Below are 25,754 nucleotides of genomic sequence, written 5' to 3' on the forward strand. Positions count from 1 at the left end.
AAGCTATGACAAACCAAGACAGTGTGTTAAAAAACAAAGACATCACTTTGCCATCAGAGATCCATATAGTCAAGGCTATTGGGCTTCCCAGGTGGCTCAGACGGTAAAGAATCTGCCTGCAATGCAGCAGACCTGGGTTCTGTCCTTGGGTTGGAAAGATCCCCTGGAGGAGGGCATGGCAACCCACTCCAGTATTCTTGCCTGGAGAATCTCCATGGACAGAGGAGCCTGGTGGGCTGCAGTCCATGGGTCGCAAAGAGTCGGACACGACTGAGTGACTAAGCACAGCACTTGGTCTTTCCAGCGTTCAAGTACTGTTGTGAGAGCTGAACCATAAAGAAAGTAGAGCACCAGAAGAATTGACACTTTTAAACTGTGGTGCTGGGGAATATTCTTGAGAGTCCTTTGCACAGCAAGGAGATCAAACCAGTCAGTCTTAAAGGAAATCAACCCTGACTACTCATTAAAAGTACTGATGCTGAAGCTGAAGCTCCAAGAATTTGATCACTTGATGTGAACAGCTGACTCACTAGGAAAGACCCTGACTCAAGGCAGATTCAAGGCAGAAGGAAAAAAGGGCAACAGAGGATGAGAGGCAGAACAGCATCACCAATGCAGTGAACATGAACTTGGGCAAACTCCGGGACCTGGTGAGGGACACGGAAGCCTGGTGTTCTGCAGTCCATGGGGTCTTGAAGAGTTGGACACGACTAGGTGGCTGAACAAAAATCATATAAGGTAATAGTCATCTGTCTCAAATAAGGAATGTGGCAAATTATGACTACAAATTATTTTTTTAATATTCTTATTTAATTGAATCACCAACTTAGCTTTATGTCCCTTTTAGTACTTTCCCCCCATTTTGCAGTTGTTTGACACCGAACCTCAGGGAAAAGAAGGGATTTAGCCAGACAATGAAAGAGCTTGAATTTAAAGAGACAAGAGGAAGATTTTCGACTGTAGGCACACCTCATAAAGGGAAATGAAGCTTAAGGGAAAGAGCAGGGTAGACGAGGCCGCACAGGTGAAAGAGATGGACTTCAAGAAGGAAACTCAGGTTTGAAAAGAATATCCAGGCTATTCACCAGACAACAGCCACACCCTGGGTACACACAGCCTCGTGCAGGATGGCGATCTGGTCCCCGCCCAGAAACAGCCCTCTGCGTCCTTAACTACCTGGGGTGGGAGCCGCCTCCGCCCAGGAGCCGGGCCCTGTGATTGGCCCGACTCCTGAGCTGGCTCCCCTGCCCCACCTTGGTCCCCACAGGCCTCCGCAGATCTTAATCCTGAGAAGCACTGAACGCGCACCCCTGAGCCTCCGGAGCGGTAAGGCAGCGGGCTCTGAGCTCCCGGGGGAAAGGACCCAGGAGTGACACGCAGCTCCTGGGTAGAGGGGACTCCACAATCACAAATTCTGGTCCTTGACGCTTCAATCTGGGAGGCTAACTGCTCTCCCAATTGCTGACCACACACTAGGTGAACCTGGGGTCTTGGGAAGAACCCTGCCCTAGTTATCAGACAGAAGTACTGGAACCAGGCCTGCTGTCAATCACTTTGTGACCTTGGTCAATTAACACCCTCTCTGGGCCTTGGTTTCCCAATCTGTAAAGAGAGCCTTTGGAGACTATTCAGTATTATGTGGCGGCCTGGATGGGAGGGGAATTTGGGGGAGAATGGATACATGTGTATGTAAGGTTGTTCACCTGAAACTATCACATAGTTAATTATCTATACCCCCAATACAAAATTAAATGTTTAAAAACCTTCGTTAAAAAAAAGAAATGATTTCTAAAGGCCTTTCAATTTCTGAGAGGCTCTAACAGGGAATGGTTAGTCTGGGACCAGGTTTATAGAACTTCTCAGTTTCCCCTAGCAGCAGACCTGATTAAACACCCAGTGAATATTAGCGGAGGGTCTCAATTTTAGATTCACTGCATTGTAGAAAAATCAGATCATCAATAACAAAAAATCCCTCGTTTCTATGCACATTGCTCCTTCAGATGCATGATGTCATTGGATTGTCACTAAATCCAGAGGGCAGCACTGGAATTATTCTGGTTTTGGAGGTACTGAGCATCAGAACTGATTTGAGTTCCTCACATGTCCTTCTAAAGCCCTACTTTCCTCTCTGACCTCATGAGAATCCCATCTGGTGACTTGTAGAATAGGAAGACAATCACCGAATGACTCAGTCAACCAGTTTTGCAAACCTCTTAGATGGGATTTCCAATTCTGCTAATTACTATTATGTGATATTGGAAAAGTTACTTAGCTACATTATGCCTGGTCCCTCAACTGTGAGACAAGAATGATAATAGTAATAAAGAATATCTTTCTCATGCTTGTTTTGGAACTATTAAGTGAGATTATAATATAGGTAATACACTTAGCCTTGCTATTATTATTGTTGTTATTATTGACAAGGATATTACAGTTGCCTAGTGGAAAACCCAGAAGAATAGTTTTATTTATTTTCCACCCCCAAGGACTTGAAGAGGTTTGGAGAATTATGTCTTCAGTTTGGAAGACTCCCCGTGGATCAAATGCGATGCCTGAGATGAAGGTGAAAATCATTGGAAGTAAACACGTTCGATACCTTGTGGAGAAGCCAAAAATGTAAGTTTACTCTTTGAAAAATACGTTTTGCTTGGGTGATAATGAAGTTTAGGCTTTCTTTAATCTAGAAATTTACATTTTTAAAATGCTCTCCATGGAAAATTAAGTCATTACAATGCAACCGTAAAAGTAAAATAGTGTTGATAACTTCTATGCACAGTGTTTTCCTGAATTTTTCATCTTACAAAGATGCTCTTTCCCCTGCTCTTTAATTACTTGAGCTGATTTTCCAGATAGATGGGAAATATAAGCACTGAGTCATTTATAAATATTAATGCAGCATTGCTGCTTCTCCTTATTAGGTTTGTAATCTACCACATGTAGTAATTTTTTTTGGGGGGGGAGAGAGGAAGGTTGTTAGTCAATTTGTTATGAATTAAAGGAGTGGGATTAGTAATGAATCATAAATTTTAAGAGTTTCACTTACTTTTGCTTGTATTCCAGACTCCTCTAAGCAGGGACTTCTAAGAAGATAACTAAGAGGGCTTTCTTCTTCCAAACTCATCACAGTCACATTTGAAGGGGGACACTCACATTTCTCTAAAATTCACTCGTTTCTTGACCAGTTCTTCCTTGTAGAGTTTTGATAGTTCACATAAGAAAAAGAAGATATTAGACCTGCCTTTCTTCTAGTAGACATTCCATAAATAGTAGTCAGTCAGTAAGTGCCTTTCCCTCCTAAAATAATTTCCTTAGCTCTTTCTTCTCTTTCAGAAACCCACAGACCAAACAAATAGACAAACTAAAAGATCTAGCCTCACTGAACATAGGTTCAGAAAGTAGTGGACACCAAACCTGGCTATCATCAGAGTCACCTGGAGAATCCTTAAAAATAAAGATGTGGGGTTCAAGACCTATTAAGTCAGAATCCCTGAAGATGAGACCATTAGGACTACTGTTATGGAGTATGGGCTTTAGAGGGGAAATGGCTTTACGTCCCTACCCTCAGTACTAAGAGACTGTAAGGTGAGTGCCCCAAGAGATTCCAAAGTCAGTACTGTAGTCAACTAGTAATGTCTGCCATGGCACTTGAAGTGAGCTTTGCAGCAGGAGTCATGTATTTGGAATCCTCACAGACTTGAGAGATGTGAATTTGAATCCTGGTTCAGTGCCTTCCTAGCCTTTTGACATTGAAAAAGTGAATTAACATCTCTAGCCTCAGATTCTACAGCTATCAAGTGAAGATAAAGCCCATCTACCTAGTAGGGTTGTTATGAGAAAAAAAAAAAATGAGAGAAGTATGCAAAACATCTTTCCAGTGCCTAGAAGTTTATATAGTGTTTGTGTTAGTTGCTCAGTCATGTCCAACTATTTGTGACCCCATGGACTGTAGCCCATCAGGCGTCTCTGTCCATGGAATTCTCCAGGCAAGAATACTGGAGTGGATCACCATTCCCTTCTCCAGAGGAACTTCCCAACCCAGGCATAGAACCCAGGTCTCCTGCATCACAGGCAGATCCTGTACTGTTTGAGCTACAGGGAAGTCATATTCCATATGTTTAATAAATGGATCTGCTATTATTATTGAAGCAAATCTTTCCATAGATATGACATTAAGTAAAAAGTCAAATATCTTTCTATGAAACACTTGCCATCCCTTTTATATTCTATGCCAGGTTATCTCTGTTTTGTAGATAAAGAAACTGAGACACTGTGATGAGTAAGTGATTATTTCGAGATCTTGACAAATTCCACTCATTATCCAGAAAAGCAAATAAGATCATTAGGATTGTTGTGCTCAATTCTCCTCCTATCTGGAAGACATTGCTAATCTACTAATTCCATTCCTCTTTGAGGTTGTTTGTTTAACCCCAACATCCCCACAACTCCTTCCTCTTTCCATAGATTCAGAGTCTAATACGTTCATAACAGGGAGGAGGAGGGTGGCGGGGATAGAGGAAGGGTCCTTTTCCTTTTAAATTAGAGAAAAATTCCACCTACTTATAAGAAGGTGCCTTTATTTCTCCTTATTCTTTAAATTTTAGATTCTGGAAATAAGAGTACATCACATCAGTTACATTAATTGGGAAATAAAAGACAATTATGTTTCTTCTGTGACAGACAATAAACTAATTGTTATTTTTTAATATTAAGATAAGTTTGAAAAAAGATGATAAATTTGGTTGTTTCTATGGACTTGATGTTACTGTTGCTGTAATGACATAGGACAGTTAACAAGCTTTCCTAAAATATTCTTGTATGGTTCAAAAGTAAATAACTCTTAAGAGGCTTCTCATTGCTGAGGTAAGGACAGATCCACCACAAGCATGCTTTGCATGTTCCAGAGTCTGTCTCTAAAACACATTTAACTCATGCTACATCTACACCCTTCAGCCAGGATCTCAAGGTGGTGTTTTCTTTGCGTTCAATCAACTGACCCTATTAGTAAAAAAAAAAAAAAAAATCTATGTAGAAAAATAAATAAAAGCCAAAAGAGAAAGAAGTCTCTAAAAGAAAAGTCTGGATTAAAAAGAAAAATTACAAATTAATATTGAATGGAAAAACAGAAATCTTCTTGTGTAACAACATTTATTTATTTATTTGAATCAATTTTATTGAAGTATAGTTGCTTACAAATGTGTAACCACATTTAGCTGAGATGTCTTACAGGTTGTGTGGAAAGATGGATAGTGTGTCAGACATAACTGTGATCTTCAAAGTACAAATCAAAATCAGTCTGTTAGTTTTCTAGGACTGTTGTATGACCATACAAAAACTGGGTGGCTTAGACCAACAGAAATGTATTGCCTCTCAGTTCTGGAGACTAGACAGCTGAGGCCAAGGCGTCTGAAGAGCCTTGCTCATTCTGAGGTGCCCAGGAAGAGTCCTTCTGTTCCAAGTCTCTCTCCTTATTGGAGAAATATGTGTCTGTGTATAGGTTTCCTCCTTTCATACGGACACCAGTCAATTAGCTGACAACTCTACTATTCTAGTAGGATCTCATCTAAACTAATTACCTCTGCAGTTACCCTGTTTCCAAATAAGATCACATTCTATGAGAGAAAATAATAACAAACAAAGCAACAGACAAAGGATTAATCTCAAAAATATACAAGCAACTCCTGCAGCTCAATTCCAGAAAAATAAATGACCCAATCAAAAAATGGGCCAAAGAACTAAACACATTTCTCCAAAGAAGACATACAGATGGCTAACAAACACATGAAAAGATGCTCAACATCACTCATTATCAGAGAAAATGCAAATCAAAACCACAATGAGGTACCATTACATGCCAGTCAGGATAGCTGCTATCCAAAAGTCTACAAGCAATAAATGCTGGACAGGGTGTGGAGAAAAGGGAACCATCTTACACTGTTGGTGGTAATGCAAACTAGTACAGCCACTATGGAAAACAGTGTGAAGATTCCTCAAAAAACTCGAAATAGACCTGCCATATGACCCAGCAATACCACTTCTGGGCATACACACCGAGGAAACCAGATCTGAAAGAGACACGTGCACCCCAATGTTCATCGCAGCACTGTTTATAATAGCCAGGACATGGAAGCAACCTAGATGCCTGTCAGCAGATGAATGGATAAGGAAGCTATGGTGCATACATACAATGGAATATTACTCAGCCATTAAAAAGAATTCATTTGAATCAGTTCTAATGAGATGGATGAAACTGGAGCCCATTATACAGAGTGAAGTAAGCCAGAAAGATAAAGACCAATACAGTATACTAACGCATATATATGGAATTTAGAAAGATGGTAACAATAACCCTATATGCAAAACAGAAAAAGAGACACAGATGTACAGAACAGACTTTTGGACTACGTGGGAGAAGGCAAGGGTGGGATGTTCTGAGAGAACAGCATCGAAACATGTATATTATCTAGGGTGAAACAGATCACCAGCCCAGGTTGGATGCATGAGACAAGTGCTCGGGGCTGGTGCACTGGGATGACCTTGAGAGATGGGATGGAGAGGGAGGCGGGAGGGGGGACCGGGATGGGGAACACATGTAAATCCATGGCTGATTCATGTCAATGTATGGCAAAAACCACTACAATATTGTAAAGTAATTAGCCTCCAACTAATAAAAATAAATGAAAAACAAAACAAAACAAAAAAAAACAAATAAGATCACATTCTGAGATACAGGGCAATAGGACTTAAAAAATATGAATTGGGGTAAGGGGATAAAACTTAAACCATACTAAACAGTCTCCCATTTTACAGATGAGGTGAGACAACTGAGGTCTCAGTGAACTTAAAATAAGGCCACTTATTAAGAACTAAGTCTGGAATTTACTTCTCTCATTTTTTAGTTTAGCCTATACAGTGATTAACAGGAGATGAACAGAAAATGATCAATGCCTACTTAGAATACATATTTTTCATCAAGGATATCAATAAATAGGTTAATAATAATATAGGTTTAAGTGTCCCTCAGTTTGTGGCATCATTATTTTCCTCATAGACCCCTACACCAGCTTTCCAATCCTGATCCCTGCCTCTCATCTCATTCTCTGATTCATTCTCTGGATCCATGCTCTTCAAAGTGTATTCTATGGACTATCAGCATCAACCTCACCTGAGAGCTTGCTAGAAATGCAGACTCTCAGGCCCCTTTCCAGACATATTGAGTCAGAATCTGCATTGTTGTAAATTCCCAGGTGAGGCCTATGCAACATTACAGATTGAGAAGACCAGTTCTTAAGTATGGCTAGCAACCACAGAGTCCCTTGTATTGAAAGGAGATCAAACCAACCAATCCTAAAGGAAATAAATCCTGAATATTCAGCAGAAGGACTGAGGCTGAAGCTGAAGCATCAAAACTTTAGCCACCTGATGCGAAGAGCCAACTCATTGGAAAAGATCCTGATGCTGCAAAAGACTGAGGGCAGGAAGAGAAGGGCGTGACAGAGGACAAGATCGTTGGATAATATCACCGACTCAATGGGCATGACTTTGAGCAAATTCCGGGAGATCGTGAAGAACAGGGAAGTCTGGCATGCTGTAGTTCATGGAGTTGCAAAGAGTTGGACATGATTTAGCAACTGAACAGCAATCTCTTTAAAATGCAAATCTAATCAGGTGCCACCACTACCAGCCCTGGATTTGCCTGTCTCCCTCTCCCGTTGACCCCCATAGCATCCTTAGAGATTGTCGTGCTCAATGACAATGTTCTATGCATTTCTGTGTCCCCCATTTAACTGTAAATTCTGTGTGCACAACCTTACCCTCAGTACTGAGTGAGGGTCTTGTTTTGTACATATTGAAAGACTAATAAATGAGTTAGAATACAATGGTGGTTTAGTCGCTAAGTCATGTCTGACTCTTGTGACCCCATGTACTGTAGCCTGCCAGGCTCCTCTGTCCATGGGATGCTCCAGGCAAGAATACTGGAGTAGGTTGCCATTTCCTACTACAGGGTATCTTCCCAACCCAGGGATCTAACCCCAGTCTCTTGTAGCTCGTGCAATGCAGGAGGATTCTTTACCACTAGCACCAACTGGGGAGCTCAGGAAGACAATACTAAGTGCTTTAAATCCATGTCTAAAGGCGCATGTTGCTAAAATAGCATGAAGTTATTACCATGGGACCCTGGTGATTAATGGCATAGCTGACCCAGGAGAAAATATGCCAGATAATAGGAGACAAATATTCTCATTTTCTTAAAAGAGATAAACGTTGGTAGTGAAATCATGCAACTTGAAGCTTATAGACAATCCCTGGCAAAATCACAGGCCAAAGAATTAAATATATTAGATGTGAGTACAAAATACAAAGGCCTTCACCACTGAGGGTTAGTCCATTTTGACCAAGAACAGAGCATGCCAAACTGGCCCCATTCTCTTTATTGATGAAGTTACTGTGGTGCAACTGAAGGGAGTCATAAAGCATAGCCTTTGTTGACTTCAGTGAGTTATTAGGAACATTTTTCTCACAAAGTTTTGAAATAGGTAGAGACTTCTAGACTGAATAGTATTAAGATAGATGACTGACCAACCTGGTAGTGATTGAACAATGTATTTAAACACAGCATGCTGGAGGTGAAGAGGTTGGGAGGATTTGTGTGTGACTCAGTTCTTAGTCAACATTTTTTAATCCTCACCTAAAGGAAGATAGACAGATCACTTCAGTAAACAGGTGAATAGTAGAATGCTTGGAAAATATGGCAGGAAAATGAGCTAAAGCCAACAAGATGAAATCTACAGAAATATATGCAAAGTCTCTTTAGCTAAGGGCACATGTAAGTGATTATATAGAATAAATGCTTGGTATTTACTTGCTATGAAGTAATAGAATATATACTGGTCTCTGGGACTTCCCTGGTGGTCCAGTGGTCAGGACTCCATGCCTTCAATGCCAAGGGCCTGGGTCAATCTGTGGTTGAGGAACTAAGATGCTGCAAGCCTTGGGGTGTGACCACAAATAATGACGATAATTTTCTTAAGAAAACATACTGGTCTCTGATCCCACCCAATTTCTGGCATGGAAGCTCCTAAACTATCTCAATTTTCTAAAAGATAAGAACACTAGGAGTATCACTTGTTTTACCATGTGGTCTTTGATTCTGGTTCCTGACACAAAACTTGTAAAGTCCTTAGAATTTCCTGAGTGATGAGGTGTCTTTTGTTCTAATGAGGATACTCTTGGTGGGCTCCTGGATGGCTTCAGGATGGAGGTTGTGACCAGAAAGACCACACATTGACTAAAAGCTTGGAAACTTTCAGCCCAAACTTGCTCCCTATCCTCCCAGAGGGAAGAGAAGCTGGATACTGAGTGAAAGATTTATCCTAACTAGATGTTGAAACTTCCTAAAAGTCCCCAAAATATGGGGTTCAGAGAGCTTCTGGGCTGCTAAACAAACCTATATGCTGGGAGGGTGTTACATCTGCAGAAGCCATGGGAGTTCCATTCTCTTCCCCACATACTTTGCTCTCTGCATCCTTCCATCTGGCTATCACTTAGTTGTATTCTTTAATAGCAAACTAGTGACTCCAGCCACATAATTAAAAGATGCTTACTCCTTGCAAGAAAAGCTGTAACAAACCTAGACAGTGTATTAAAAAGCAGAGACATCCCTTTGCCAACAGAGGTCCATATAGTCAAACCTGTGGTTTATCCAGTGGTCATATGTGAATGTGAGAATTGGACTATAAAGAAGACTGAGAGCTGAAGAATTGATAGTTTCAAATTGTGGTACTGGAGAAGACTCTTGAGAATCCCTTAGATAGCAAGGAGATCAAACCAATCAATCCTAAAGGAAATCAACCCCAAATATTCATTGGAGGAACTGATGCTGAAGCTGAAGCTCCAGTACTTTGGCCACCTGATACGAAGAGCAAACTCACTGAAAAAAACAAAAACAAAAACAAAAAACCCCGATGCTGGGAAAGATTGAGAACAGGAGGAGAAGGGGACAACAGAGGATGGCATCACTGACTCAATGGACATGAGTTTGAGCAAACTATCCGGGAAATAGTGAAAGACAGGGAAGCCTGGCTGTTGCAGTCCATGAAATCACAAAGAGTTGTACACAACTCAGCAGCTGAACAACAACATCATCATCTAATGAGTAAAGGGTTTGCCCAAGTTCTGTGAGACTCTCTTATAAGTTAATCAAGCCTGAGGAGGAAATTGTGGGAACTCTGATTTATAGCTAGCCTGTCAGAGATACAGGTAACAGCCTGGACTTGTGCCTGACACCTGAAGGAAGTAGATAAGTCTTGTGGGACTGAGACCTTAACCTGTGGGGTCTTTGCCAACTCCAGGTAGATGGTGTCAGGATGGAATTGGAATGTAGGACACTCAACTGATGTCAAAGAATTGCTTGGTTTGGGGAAAACCCACATATATTTGATGACCAGAAGTAGAGTGGAAGATAAAATGGAAGGTTCCCCCAGTACACTTGTGTTTAATAAGCTCAGCATGAACCAAAGGTGTCCAGATAGAGGAATGTGGGGGTGGCGGGGGTGGGCATCACACTCAGAATTAGACCTGTCACCAGGGAGTACTGTGCCTCATCCTGGCATACTAAAGGTGCAGGCACTAAAAGCGTGGCGTTATGGAGGCTCCAGGGTGTGAGGTTTGGCCTAGGGGAACATTTATAGAACCTGGGAATTGAGTTGTTAAATAAAAGAGGAATTGGGTTCCTTTCAAGAAACTCCTGTGAGTAGAGATGCTTTCAGTGAATACAGTTGGCCTCTATAGTTCCTTCCAGTGCCAAGAATCAGTGACCCAGAGTATTTTATTCCATAGTTACTGCTGTTGCTGTAAAATTAGAATTGTTGGTATAGAATTGTTAAGCACAGGGGAAGCTGACTCCTTTATGGGTGGTTTAATCACTTAGTCATATTTGACTCTTGCAACCCCATGGACTGTAGCCTGCCAGGCTCCTCTGTCCATGGGATTCTCCAGGCAAGAATACTAGAGTGGGTTGCCATTTTCTTCTCCATCGGATCTTCCTGACCCAGGAATTGAACCTGGGTCTCCTGCATTGCAAGCAGATTCTTTACTGACTGAGCTCTGAGGGAAGCAACAAATACTTGTAACTGTGTATCATGTATATTGATATTTAGAGTCAATAAATACAAAATTTTGATGTTTTTCCACATGACTCTCCTGGAGCCCATATTCTGTCATTTTTTAATCCCTCAAAGTCCTTCATATTAATAGAATATTTTGAGTTTCCTTTTTTTTTTAATTAGTTATTTATTTTTGGCTTCTCTTTGCCACTATGCATGGGCTTTCTAGTTGAGATGAGCAGAAGCTATTCCCTAGCTGTGGTGCATGGCTTTCTCATTGTGGCGACTTCTTTTGTTGAAGAGCACATGCTCTAGGGTGTGCGGGCTTCGGTAGTTGTGGCACATGGATTTAGTTGCCCCAGGGCCTATGGAATCTTCCAGGACCAGGGATCTAACCTGTGACCCCTAAATTGGCAGAAAGATTCCTAACCATTGGATCACCAGGGAAGGCCAATATTTTTTAGTTTCTCGAAATTTTTTAAAGTGTTAATAGTTTTAGAAATTAATGCATGTATGGAATCAGCATCTTTTCAATTAACAAATATTGAGTACCTGCTGAGTGCCAAGTCTTGGGGACCCAGCAGAGTACCTAAAGAAGAAAAAGACACTCAAGAAACATATAATAATAAGTGTTCAAGTGAAGATAGTGCAATGAGGAAAAATACAGTAGGCCCAGAGGGCATATGAAGTCACACGGGGTGCTCTCAGAAGGCCTCTCTAAGCAAGTGACACTTAACTGAGACTATGTTAAGATGAGTCGGAATTATCCAATGAGATTTATCCATGGTTAGCTAGCAGTGAGCTGGCTAAGACTAGCACAGCTTTGTCCCAGTGCGTGAGGCTTTCCATATTTCAATCTTCCATAAAATTCATAGTTTCTTCCTCCTTCTCCTGCCATCAAGAAGAGGTTGCAGCTTCCCATGGGCCCCAGGTTCTCCAAATATTTTGCTTTCCCAACAACTGCTACAAATAGCACCTAAGATGAGCACCTGGAGCCCAAGTAGATCTTTTATGGTACACAGCCACCTTTTGCCTGCCTCATAAAAAAGTACCACATCACTTTCCAGGAACACAGCTCTCAGAGATCAGGGCAATCATATAGCTGCTGATTTTTCACCCATGAGATCCAGTCTGCACCCAGCAACACCACAGGTGTTCATCATGATCTACTAGCCTCCACAGTTCTACACAGAGAGTGAACTATGCAAATAGCTGGATAAATCATTCTGGGCAGCAGCGACAGGCAATAGAAAGTGTTTTGGCATGCATCAGGAGGAGCAAGGAAGTCAGTGTGGGTGGAGTTAGTGAACAAGGGGAGGCAATGAGGTCAGGAAGTCCTGCAGGACTCAGATCACGGTCCATGTGGTCCGTGTTAGAAACTTTGGATTTGTTCTATGTACAATGGGAAGGCATGGAAAATTGAGAGCAGTGGAGGACACAATCAAATTTACACTTTCTAAATAATGGTTCTGGCGGCTATGTGGAGGATAAACTAGAAGAGACAGGAATATTAGAATGAGAGAGACCACTTAGGGAGTCATTATGGTAATCCAGGCAGGAAATGGTAGCATCAGGCGAGTGTATTCTTGTCACAACAAAGATTTGAAGTGATGGACATTAAGGCCCTTGGCATGTCACAGCTCTTGGGTCTTGGACAGACCGTGTTATGACTCTCATGTATTGAACAGACCGTGTTATAGCTCTTAGATCAGTGTTACAGCTCCATGTTACAGCTCTATTTTATTTAGAAAATAGCAGGAAAATCCATCCTCAAGGCGTGAGGTCATGCTGACCCAAAGACGCAAAGAGAATAGAGTGGGGGAGCCTACAAGTCCAGGAGAGAGAGAGAGACCTGGCCCTTTGATTCCTCTTTTTGCTTTTTCCTGCCCCCTGGGCCTGCTGTATGTAAATTGGGCTCAGCCAGGAGTACTGTTTGTTCTACCTGAGGTCCTCACTCTGGTCCTCAGACCTTCCTTTGTTCTATTTTCCTGGGCTCTTCCCTTCCTTGTCCTTTAGCCACTGCCATTTTGGACTCCTGTTTCCTATTCTAACTACCTAATAGTAGCAATAATCAATTATATTCCCTATATAAAACCTGGGTAAAATTTGTGATTTAAAAATTCACATACGTACTCATCCTTTTTTAAAAAAGTAATAACTAATTGTAATATCTTATCTTTGTTTAGTGCATTTCATTCTATATAATCTGCATATTACCTTACTCTCCATGAACTCAGTTTCTCCTTAAAACAGAACAATATCAGAGAACAAACTATTGTCTTTATTTTAACAAGTTCAAAGAAATAAAATATGCTAAAATCATACTTCTCCTATGACCTTTCCACTGTTTTTTAAATTAATCTCCTACAATAGGTTTTAAGTTATTATCATTATTCTAGCACTGTGAGAAGTATAAAGAAGCATGAGATATTGTTTTGGACATATGCCTCCAGCCCAAAACATAGGCATAAATCTTTAAGTAAGAGTATATGGCTTTGTGTGAGTGAATGTCATATCAATGTTATAAAAAATAGGTGGCCATTGATCTTAAATCTTGAGACTGTGCAGTAAAGGTTGTTACTTTACCATTTGAAATTCTATATTTCCAAAAATATGATAAGTAGTAAAAGGCAAAAACAAAATACTATTTAAAATGCATATGACAGGAAAAAATTATTCCTCTTATGTATAAAGAGCTCTTACAAATCAATAGGAAAAATATGAGCTGCCCAGTTTAAAAAATTGGCAAAAGGTCTAGACAGGCAAGTCACAAAAGAAGAAAAAAAAGAACATTAGATATATATATATGGTTGAGGGACTGGAGTGGGGAATTAATCTGAGTGGTAATAAAAGAAATTTAAACAACAATGAAATATTTTCTACCAAACAAATTGAGAATATTTTTATAACAGAAATATCCAGAGTTGACAAGGGTTTAGGAAAAAGAGTACTCATATGCTATTGGTTTTCAAGTATACTTATCAAAAACTTTAAAAGTGTATTATTTTGGCATAAAAATCTTCTAAGAATCAATTCTGTGGAAACAATTATTGGTGGATGTAATGGTTTCATTTCAAAAGTTTACACAAGAATATACTAGTTTGGGTCCAGTAGGAAACAGATTATATAAATTAAGATAATTCAAGGAGGATTTGGTTACAAGAGTAAGAGAGTTACAAGACACAGTACAGGAATCATGGGCTAGCAGCTGCAGGGTTGTTACAACCCTGGGTATGCAGAGATGGGAAGCAAGTGTGCTCAGTTATGTCAGACTTTTGCAGCCCCATGGACTGTGGCCCACCAGGCTCCTCTGTCCATGGTATTTTCCAGGCAAGAATACCGGGGTAGGCTGCCATTTCCTCCTCAGGGGATCTTCCTGACCCAAGGATGGAACCTCCGTCTCTTGCATTGGCAGGCAGATTCTTTGCCACTGAGCCACCGGGAAGCCAAGATGGAAAGAGGGGAACGTTAATGAGGAGGGAACAACATTCTTGAGCTAGAGAAACATTGTGACCTTCAGGCGAGAGACACAAGTAGTTTGAAACGCTCTTGCAGGGAGAACCATCCCTCCCAGGAGAGCCAGGGCCAGACTGGCCAGAATCAGAGGACAGAGAGCTGACCAGCTAGTCAGTCCATAGCGGTCGGCTTCCCAGGGTGCCAAAGGAGGCAAGGAAGCAGGAGCAGAGGAAAATGTCCAGCAGAGAAGCAATATTTAAACTGGTAAAGACCTGGGAACAGTAAACATTCTCAAATAATATAGGACGAGTTAAATAAACTCATGTATATCCATAAAATGAAAAACTAGATACTTTAAATGTTCTTGTGGAGATATAAATATTGATGGATAAGGTATCCATATGACATTATCAACTGGAGCAGATTTTAAAAGATCACAAAATTGTATAACCACAGTTTGGTTTAAGAGTAAAACAAAACTTAAGCTCTTGTCTGTGTGTGTGTGTGTATATATGTATACATACATATATACACACACACATATATATATCTCTTACCACATATAGTGTAACCACTCATAATTTTGAGAAGGCACAGATTTATGTTAATGTAGTACCTCTTTTTGAACTTTATTTTCCAGAGCAGTTTAAAGTTCATGGCAAAATTGAAAGGAAGATGCAGAGATATCCCATATACCTCCTGCCCTCACACACATGTAGTTTTCCCCTTACCAGAATGGCGCATTTGTTACAATTCATGAACCTACACTACCACATCTCAATCACAAAAATTCCATGACTTACCTTAAAGTTCACTTTTGTTGTGTATTCTATAGGTTTGCACAAATGTAATATGACATGTGTTCATTGTTATAGTATCATACAGAGTACTATTGCCCTAAAAATCTGGTGTTCTGCCTATTCATCTTCCCCTCCTTTCCTAAAGTGCAGTTTTCAAATACATGGTCTTTTTACATACCCCTGATTTAGTTCAACAGAATTAAACAAAATCACATATTAATCATTATTGCTCCTCGTTCCCATAGACCCTGTGGATGTCTCCAGAAGGTATTTGCAGAGAGAGGAAAATGGTTTGTGCTACATCTCTAAGTGTGGATAGGAGCCCTGCCTCAGAACTGTGCCTTAAAGCACGGAGATAACTGATATAGAGGCCAGGCGGTTTCACAGTCATCTTGTTTAGAAATGTAAGAATACAAGTGCAAAGGACTTTAAATTTCAAGCCTACAGACAGCATGTTAAAAAGCAAAGACATCACTTTGCCAGCAAAGATCTGTATAATCAAAGCTATGGTTTTTCCAGTAGTCATGGATGGATAAAAGAACAGGACCATAGAGAAGGCTGAGCACTGAAGAACTGATGCCTTCAAATTGTGGTGAAGACACTTGAGAGTCCCTTGGATAGCAAGGAGATCAATCCAGTCAATCCTAAAGGAAATCAACCCTGAATGTTCATTGGAAGGACTAATACTGAAGCTCCAACACTTTGGCCACCTGTTGCAAAGAACCAACTCATTGGAAAAGACCCTGATTCTGGAAAAGATTAAAGACAAAAGGAGAAGAGGGTGGCAGAGGATGAGATGGTTAGATAGCATCTCCAACTCAGTGGACATGAATCTGAGAAACTCTGGGAGATAGTGAAGGACAGGGAAGCCTGGCATGCTGCAGTCCACGGGGTCACAAAGAGTCAGGTATGACTTAGCAACTGAACAACAACAGTTGAAAATGTCAACACAAAGATTTCAAAACAACACAGTTTGCACAGCTCCTAGGGATGTCACCTGAGGACATTTTGATACAACAATGTTGTAGGTGTTGGGTTGTTTTTTTTGTTTGTTTGTTTTTGTTTTGTTTTTGTAAAATAAGGAAAATGATTCCAAAGAATTGTGCTTTATCAGAGATTTTAAATACAAATTAATCTGCTTTTATTTAAGGTAGGTGACTTCTATAACTTGTATTTACAATTATTAGTAAATAAACAAGGCAGCTGGAGAGATTACATTAACTCTCTCTTTTTATCCATTTAAGTAGTATTCCTTGGTTCCTGTGAACTATGAAATGTTGATCCTTTGAACTTTAGTTTTACCTATCAACAAAGAAAGTTTGGGGATCCAAAGGAAAGTTCATCCCTTCTGTACCTGGAATGAGAAAGGTGTTGATAAAGGAGACAGCACTTTGATTTAGGACTAAAACTTATCATTTGTCTTGGGCTGACTGGGAACTAGGCTCAGTGCTAAGTATTCAATACATCTTATCTTAATAAGTATTATTTTCTTAGTCTCACAGATGAGAAACTGAAAATCAGAGATGTGAAGTAACTTACTTGTTACTTGTGAAGTCACACAAGTTATGTTTAGGGCTAGGTCTCAAAACCAGGTCTCTTGGATATATAGTTCACATCCTTAACCATTGCCTGAAATTATGTGTATATTTTGCACAACTATGGAAAAGACTTTCCTTTTTCATTTTCTATGCCATCGTTTATCAAACTTTAATGTGCATAAGAACCATCAGCGATGTTTGATAAGAATATACATTTTCTTGTCCAGCTTTCAGAAATTATGATTTAATAAGTTCAGAGTGACTCAAGTTTCTGTCTTATTATCCAGCACCCTGCAGGTGGTCTGAAGTTCAATCACTGTCTTTTTCTCTAAGAATAAGCCCTTTTTCAGCTTCTCTCATAGAAATAACTTCCTTTGTGGATTCATTTCCATTCCTCTTAAGCAGATTTGGTTTGACAGCCCTCTGTGATTATCTCTTTTACATACTCTATATTTTCAATTATCATTTTATATCATAATTTTCTGTTTAAATGTTTGCTTTCTCCACCTAACTATAAGATCTTTGAAGACAACACAGTCTAAAGACAATGAGTGGCTTAGATTCTCACTGCAACCCAAAGAATGTAGTAATGTAGAGCTAAAAAACAAGTAAAATAGAAGAAAACATCCATGGAATAAATATGTCTAATGCTGTAGGACTGGATTAAGTGTAAAAAGAAGATTTCAAAAGAGTAGATATATTGGGATATCATCTCTATGAGTTAATTTATCCAAAGAAAATGAAAACACTATTTGAAAAGATATGTGTATTCCAATGTTCTTAGTAGCATTGTTTACATTAACTGAGAAATGAAAGCAACTTAAGTGTCCATCAACAGATGAATGGATAAAGAATATCTGGTATATAGGCAATGGAATATTAGTTTGCTGTAGAAAAGGATGAAATTTTACCATTTGTGACAGCATGGATAGAACTGGGGGATATTACACTTAGTGAAATAAGTCAGACAGAGAAAAACAAATACTGTATGTTTTCACTTATATGTGGAATCTAAAAAATAAAACAAATGAATATAGCAAGACAGAAGGGACTCACAGGTACAGAGAAGAGACTGGTGGTTGCCAGAGGGCAGAGGGTTGGAGAAGGAGCAAATAGGTAAATGGCACTAAGAGGTACAAATTGATAGATATAAAATATGTAGAAAATGTACAGCACAGGAAATATAGCCAACATTTTATAATAGTTTTAAATGGAGTAAGTTTTATAATGATAATAAATTACTACAGTGGTAAACAGTCTCCTGCCAATGCAGGAGATGCAAGAGACACTGACTTGATCCCTGGGTCAGGAAGATCCCCTGGAGGAGGAAATGGCAACCACTCCAGTATTCTTGCCTGGAAAATTCCATGGACAGAGGAGCCTAGTGGCTACAGTCCATGGGGTGGCAAAGAGTCAGACACAACTTATCAACTGAGCCTGCACAATGTCAGAAACTAGTATCACATCGTAAGTCAATTATACTTCAATTTAAAAAAGAAAATAAAAAGAGGTAAAAAAGTAAATCATACCAAAGAATAATTGGTAATTGAACTGGTTACTAATTTTGCAGCCAAAATGACCCCAATTTGGGACACTATTTTTATTCCGTAAAGCAGTATAGAGTAAATGCCATGAAAAATACAGTTCAGTTATTTTCATTGATGTCAGAATGTGGCTCAGTGCTATGATGAGAGAAATGGGATACTTTAGAAATAACTTTGGGAGTGATGAACCCCTTGTCCCTGGAAAGGTACAAATCAAAGCTGAAGGATGGTCACTTAGGTGTTCTGAAAGGGACTCGAAGCTTAGGTTGGAAGATGGACTAGGTATTTTTATATGTGTTTTTTTTATTAACATTTTAAAAGAGAATCAAGATCCTGTTGTTTAGCAGTAGCCAGTTTATTTATCATGGGTGTGAAATTAAGGAGAGATGTGAAGGAAGGAGTACACGCTTCGGAGGCATGCAGACCTGGGTCTGAGCTCTAGATCTCTACCTATTATCAGTTTATCAATGAGCAGTTTACTTAACTTCTCTGGTGATTTGTTTTCACATCTGTACAATGATGATCATAACACCTACCTTTCAGGATTATTAGTAAAACCTGAAAAATGTATGTGAATTTATACATAATGGCTGACACATAGAAATAAGAATTTAGGGTATGTTAGCTAGCATAATTACATGATGAAGAAAGGATTTGGGCATAGGTCGGGAATTAATGTACTTAAAAAATCTTTCTGAAGACTAAACATCAATGATGATAATATATGGATGGCTCCATGACGTTAAAGAGTAAAAACACCCTCACTCTCCATTACAACAACATCTTCTAAGTTAGCACTAGCTTTACATTTCAACTTCCCCATGGAGTTTAGTGAGATTTTCAGCTGCATTCCCCTCCCCAGTTGCATTTTATTTTTTATTTTGTTGTTGTCTTTTTAAAAGAGAAAAGTCTGGTTGTGATGATTATCTGTTATTACTTCCAAATAAGAACATGCTTTCATTTACTGAAATTAGGTCCCCATTCACTATGTTGGCACACTCTGGACTGTCTCCTCCAGAGGGCTGGAGGCCTGTTAGATGGTACTCAGTTGGAAACTGGCAGCACTGAGTCTCTGCCAAGGCTGGCAGACCTTTAACATGGCATCTGGTGACCTTTTTGCTGAGCCCCCTGGGTCCTCCATTTGCGATTTGATGTTCTCAGCAGGGGTGTAATCCAAATCAAATGTGAGATCTGGTGAGTTGGAGTCGCAGGGGAGGTGGGGCCGGTGTAGGATCTGCACATTGCTTTGGGCAAAGGATGCTACTAGATGCCTTTCCATGTTTCTTTCTAATCCTGAGAGTCTGAGCTCTAATAGAGGGTCGCACTAAACTCTAATCCTGAGACTCTGAGCTCTAATAAAAGACTGGTTTGCAGGAAGAGCCCAACGTGAAAGGGAACAATTGGACAATTTTCTCCTCATTTATTTATCATTCAGCCATAACTGTCATTCTCCCTAATTGCTGTAGTTCCCAGATGACACTAAACTCTTCACAGCGCCCCTGAGAGCAGCAGCTGAGGTTAGAAGTACATATAAGGAAGCTAGCTGTGTCTTGATTCCAAGATAGTATTGATGGCTTTTTTTTTTTTTTTTTTTTTCCTTTTTCTGAAATGGCAAATTTCTATTTTCAACAGTGCAGGTAGATAGCACACAAGCCTAGAAGAACCGTGGGTTTGTGAACAACATAACAACCAACGTGTGTTGACAAATTGTGCTAACAGCAGACACATGCCATTTCTCAGCTGGGGAGTCTTTTTCATGATAAATTTAAAGTGTTATACATGTTGTTGTTGTTTTTTTTAAAGCAGCTTTTGCTTTAAACAGATTTAACCGATTATTTTTAATTTTACATACACTATGGCTATTTTAACAGACAGGCAGTTACATTTCATATTTCTCAGGCAATTTTATCCTAAGACTGCCCACAAAAGGATTTTAAAGGTCATAAAAGCAAAAATGATTCAACCCTCCTTGCCTTCATCCAGAAGAGTTAACTGTTTGCCCCATTACCATTTTTACTTTTAAATCCTGCACTTCCTACTTGGTGCCTCCTCTAATTTCTGTTTCTCATATATTCCCTAACTTCCACAGACTTTTTTTCCTGACTTTACTGGCACCTGGAACAATCAAGGTGCAACCAGGAAGATTTAGATTTAAATCCTGGCTGTACCTTTACAAAGCCAGGTAGAATTAGACAATTATATAAACCCTCTGAACCTAAATTTTTCATCCTAAAATGAGAATAATATGAGCACCCACCTATAGGGCTGATCTGAAGATTAAATAAATGAATGTTTGTAAATGGCTATAATGTGGCTGCCATATACTTACTCAGTAATACTATTATTTTTGAAACCCCTGCAAAGTATAATTACTTATTTTTCTTAAGAACTTCAAATAGCACTGATTCTTTGTAACATTCTATTGACATTTATTTATATACCAATTAGGTATATTTCTTGTGGTCTTCCCTTGTGGTTCAGCAGGTAAAGAATCCGCCTGCAATGTAGCAGTCCTGGATTCGATCCCTGGGTTGGGAAGATCCCCTGGAGAAGAGGAAGGCTACCCACTCTAGGATTCTAACCTAGAGAATTCCATGGGGTCGCAAAGAGTCGGGCACAACTGAGCGACTTTCACTTCACTTCACTTAGGTATATTTCATATTATTTATGTAAATCTTATGCCAATTTCCTTGAACACTTTGTAGAAATGTACCTATATAATACATAAAGTACACATCATAAGTATACCACTCACTCACTGAATTTTCACAAACATGATATACCCTTGCAACAGACATCCAGATCAAGAAACAAATTGGGGGAGGAGGATCAGGATGGGGAACACATGTAAATCCATGGCTGATTCATGTCAATGTATGGCAAAAACCACTACAATATTGTAAAGTAATTTGCCTCCAACTAATAAAAATAAATGGGAAAAAAAAAAAGAAACAAATCAGTACCACATTCCTAGAAACACCCCTGATGTTCCCTTCTGGACTTTATACCTCCCTGCAAAGGTAACCACTCTCCTGACTTCTAGAAACACGTTTATATCAGTTGTTAACTTTATTATTCCTGTATTTTTGGATAGCCAAATGAAATTAAATTTTTTAAGATCAGGGACTATATATCTCTTCTCTCATTGAAGAACTATATATTAAATGTACACTCCCCCAACATTCCCATTTTACTCTATTCTTATCCAACTACAACTATTTGACAAATCTCCAGCCCTGGAGGAAGAAGCTCACTGTCTGCCTTCCTTGCATCTCCACAAGGACTGCAGAGCATGCATCCTCTCCAACTGGTGCTACAAAATCCGTGGTCTCCAGCCTTCAAGTGACCACTCGGCTGTGTCTAGCTGACCTTCCTTCTTTGTCTGATCAGCTATCTTTATAGCAGCTATTGCAAGTCATATGCCCTTAAATCCAGACCTCCTATCCCAACATTTCCTTTCTTGAAACCCGACCGGTAGTCATACCTTGTATGTCAAAGAGAAAATTTAAGCTGTCAGCCATTTGGTCAGTCTCCTGTCACCGAATGTTAAAATTTGCCTACATCCTCACCCACCTTGCTGCTACCTGACCCTGAGGTTTCATTTCTATCTCTGTCTTCTCAGTGACATTCCATCTCATTTTGTCAGGCTTCATCTTACACCATCAGTGATATCCTCTCCTTTTCTTTGGTCAGTTGGCTCTTTGTTTAAATGTGTTAAAGTCCCTACTGTCTTTAGTTTCTTTTATTTAATTTTATTTTTTATTGAAGTATAGTTGATTTATAATGTTGTGCCAATCTCTGTTGTCTAGAGATGACTCAGCTATATAATATAGACATGTTTTTAATGTCTTTTCCATTCTTTTTTCCATTCTTTTATGTTCTTTTCCATAATGGTTTATAACAGGATGTTAAATACAGTTCTCTGTGCTATTTTGTAGGATCTTGTTGCTTATCTTTCTATATATAATAGTTTACATCTGCTAATCCCAAACTCCAAGTCCTTCCCTCCTTTACTCCCCTCCCCACTAGTAGTCATGAGCCTGACCTCTATGTCTATTTCTGTTTTGTAGATAAGCTCATTTGTACCATATTTTAGATTCCGCATATAAGTGATATCATATGGTATTTGTTTTTCTCTGCCTGACTTACTTCACTTATGATAATTTCTACTTGCATCCATGTGTTGCAAATGGCATTACTTTACTCTTCCTTAAGTCTGAGTAGTATTCCATAGTATATGTATATACCACATCCTTATCCATTCCTGTCAATGGACATTGAGTTTGTTTCCATGTTTTGGCTATTATGAATAGCGCTGCTATAAACGTAGGGGTGCATGTGTATTTTTAAATTACAGTTCTCTCCAGGTACCTGCCTGGGAATAGAATTGCTTGGTCATATGGTAACTCTACTTTTAGTTTTTTAAGAAGCCTCCACAATGTTTTCCATAGTGACTGTACCAGTTTGCATCCCCAGAAGCAGTGTAAGAGGTTTCCCTTTTCTACACACCCTCTCCAGCATTTGTTATTTAAGATTTTTTTAATGATGACTATTCTCATGGGTGTGAGGTGGTATTTCACTGTAGTTTTGATTTGCATTTCTCTAATAAATAGTAATGTTGAGCATCTTTTCATGTGCCTATTGACAATCATATGTCTTCTTTGGAGGAATGTCTGTTAAGGTCCTCTACCCATTTTTTGATTGGCTTATTTATTTTGTTGTTGTTGTCGAGTTGTATGAGCTATTTGTATATTTTGGAGATAAACATGACAATAACAAAGCCCTATCTGAAACCAACATTGTACTCCAGTCACCCCATTTCTCTCCTCTGCTGAAGCCAAAATTCTTCACAGAGGTCTTTATACTTCCTACCCTTAGTTTCTGATCCCTCCTCTTTTGTCAACCCACTTCAGTCTAGCATCTACCTCCATTACCTGAGGCAATTCCTTGTGTCAGGTTTCCTGATGATGTCCTTATGGCTTAATTTAATGAACCCTTTTTACGTTTTTTTAAATTTTTTTTTCATTTATTTTTATTAGTTGGAGGCTAATACTTTACAATATTGTAGTGGGTTTTGTCATACATTGACATGAATCAGCCATGGATTTACATGTGTTCCCCATCCCGATCCTCCCTCCCACCTCCCTCTCCATCCCATCCCTCTGGGTCTTCCCAGTGCACCAGCCCTGAGCACTTGTCTCATGCATCCAACCTGGGCTGGTGAGCTGTTTCACTATAGATAATATACATGTTTCAGTGCTGTTCTCTCGAAACATCCCGCCCTCGCCTACTCCCACAGAGTCCAAAACTCTGTTCTGTACATCTGTGTCTCTTTTTCTGTTTTGCATATAGGGTTATCATTACCATCTTTCTAAATTCCATATATATGTGTTAGTATGCTGTAATGTTCTTTATCTTTCTGGCTTACTTCACTCTGTATAATAGGGCCCAGTTTCATCCATCTCATTAGAACTGATTCAAATGAATTCTTTTTAATGGCTGAGTAATATTCCATGGTGTATATGCACCACAGCTTCCTTATCCATTAGTCTGCTGACGGGCATCTAGGTTGCTTCCATGTCCTGGCAATTATAAACAGTGCTGCAATGAGCATTGGGGTGCACGTGTCTCTTTCAGATCTGGTTTCCTCAGTGTGTATGCCCAGAAGTGGTATTGCTGGGTCATATGGCAGGTCTATTTCCAATTTTTTAAGAAATCTCCACACTGTTCTCCATAGTGGCTGTACTAGTTTGCATTCCCACCAACAGTGTAAGAGGGTTCCCTTTTCTCCACACCCTCTCCAGCATTTATTGCTTATAGACTTTTGGATAGCAGCCATCCTGACTGGCGTGTAATGGTACCTCATTGTGGTTTTGATTTGCATTTCTCTGATGATGAGTGATGTTGAGCATCTTTTCATGTGTTTGTTAGCCATCTGTATGTCTTCTTTGGAGAAATGTGTTTAGTTCTTTGGCCCATTTTTTGATTGGGTCATTTATTTTTCTGGAATTGAGCTTCAGGAGTTGCTTGTATATTTTTGAGATTAGTCCTTTGTCTATTACTTCGTTTGCTATTATTTTCTCCCAATCTGAGGGCTGTCTTTTCACCTTGCTTATAGTTTCCTTTGTTGTGCAAAAGCTTTTAAGTTTCATTAGGTCCCATTTGTTTATTTTTGCTTTTATTTCCAATATTTTGGGAGGTGGGTCATAGAGGATCCTGCTGTGATTTATGTCAGAGAGGGTTTTCCCTATGTTCTCCTCTAGGAGTTTTATAATTTCTGGTCTTACATTTAGATCTTTAATCCATTTTGAGTTTATTTTTGTGTATGGTGTTAGAAAGTGTTCTAGTTTCATTCTTTTACAAGTGGTTGACCAGTTTTCCCAGCACCACTTGTTAAAGAGGTTGTCTTTTTTCCATTGTATATCCTTGCCTCCTTTGTCGAAGATAAGGTGTCCATAGGTTAATGAACCCTTTTTAGAACTCACCTTTCTCAACAGCATGTGAGATGCTGATTATGCCATCTCCCTGGAAACATTATCTTCACTTTGTTGCTAAGACCACACTCTTCTAGCTTTTCTTCTACTTTACTTAGAATTTCTTCTAAGTCTCCTTTTAGGGCTCTTCCCTCTGTAAATGTAGATGTTCCTCTCAGCTCTTTCCTAAGCCTTCTTTGCTTCTCATGCTGCCATGACTAAGAGAATTGATGTAAAAAATATACATATGTCAACCTTGGCCTTATTCAAATCAACAAGTGTTGCAGCAATTGTGTTATGCTCAGATTACATGACATGCTTTAAAATGGGTCCTTTCCACTGCATCAATAACAACAGCTAAAATTTATACAACCTTCTAGGCATAATGCATAGCTATTTTAAATGTATTTTTCTTGATAATAAAATAATATTTCCTCATGCCAGAAATTTAGAATAATAGTTTTATTATATAGTATAATGTGGCATATAGTGTAGTATATAATATAGTATAATGTGGGCTTCTCAAATAACTCAGTGGTAAAGAATCCACCTTCCAATGCAGGAGATGCTGGTTTGATCCCTGGGTCAAGAAAATCTCTGGAGAAGGGAATGGCTACCTATTCCGGTATTCTTGCCTGGAGAACTCCATGAACAGAGGAGCCTGGTGGGCTACAGTCTAGGGTCACAAAGAGTTAAAGATGACTGAATGACTAACAACAGTACACTACATATAGTATAATGTAATATCTTGACTTCCGTTAGGAGGTACTTACTGTTTACTTCTGGCATATTTCCTTCTACATATATTATGCACTCTCACACAAAGACACATGTATTTATA

At 39.4% G+C, this 25,754-nt stretch overlaps 1 protein-coding gene across 1 annotated transcript in view; it reads left to right on the forward strand.

The window, feature by feature from the left end:
• Positions 1-1,287: 1,287 nt before the first annotated feature.
• Positions 1,288-25,754, forward strand: part of C1H1orf87 (chromosome 1 C1orf87 homolog) — an 88,246-nt gene continuing 63,779 nt past the window's right edge. Inside the window, exons 1-2 of the mRNA XM_065911955.1 lie at positions 1,288-1,326; positions 2,487-2,616. Coding sequence (XP_065768027.1) covers positions 2,510-2,616 — 107 coding nt within the window. The 5' untranslated portion in view covers positions 1,288-1,326; positions 2,487-2,509. The remainder of the gene's footprint in view (positions 1,327-2,486; positions 2,617-25,754) is intronic.

This window comes from Muntiacus reevesi, chromosome 1 (genome assembly GCF_963930625.1).
Source record: "Muntiacus reevesi chromosome 1, mMunRee1.1, whole genome shotgun sequence".
Lineage (NCBI taxonomy): Eukaryota > Metazoa > Chordata > Mammalia > Artiodactyla > Cervidae > Muntiacus > Muntiacus reevesi.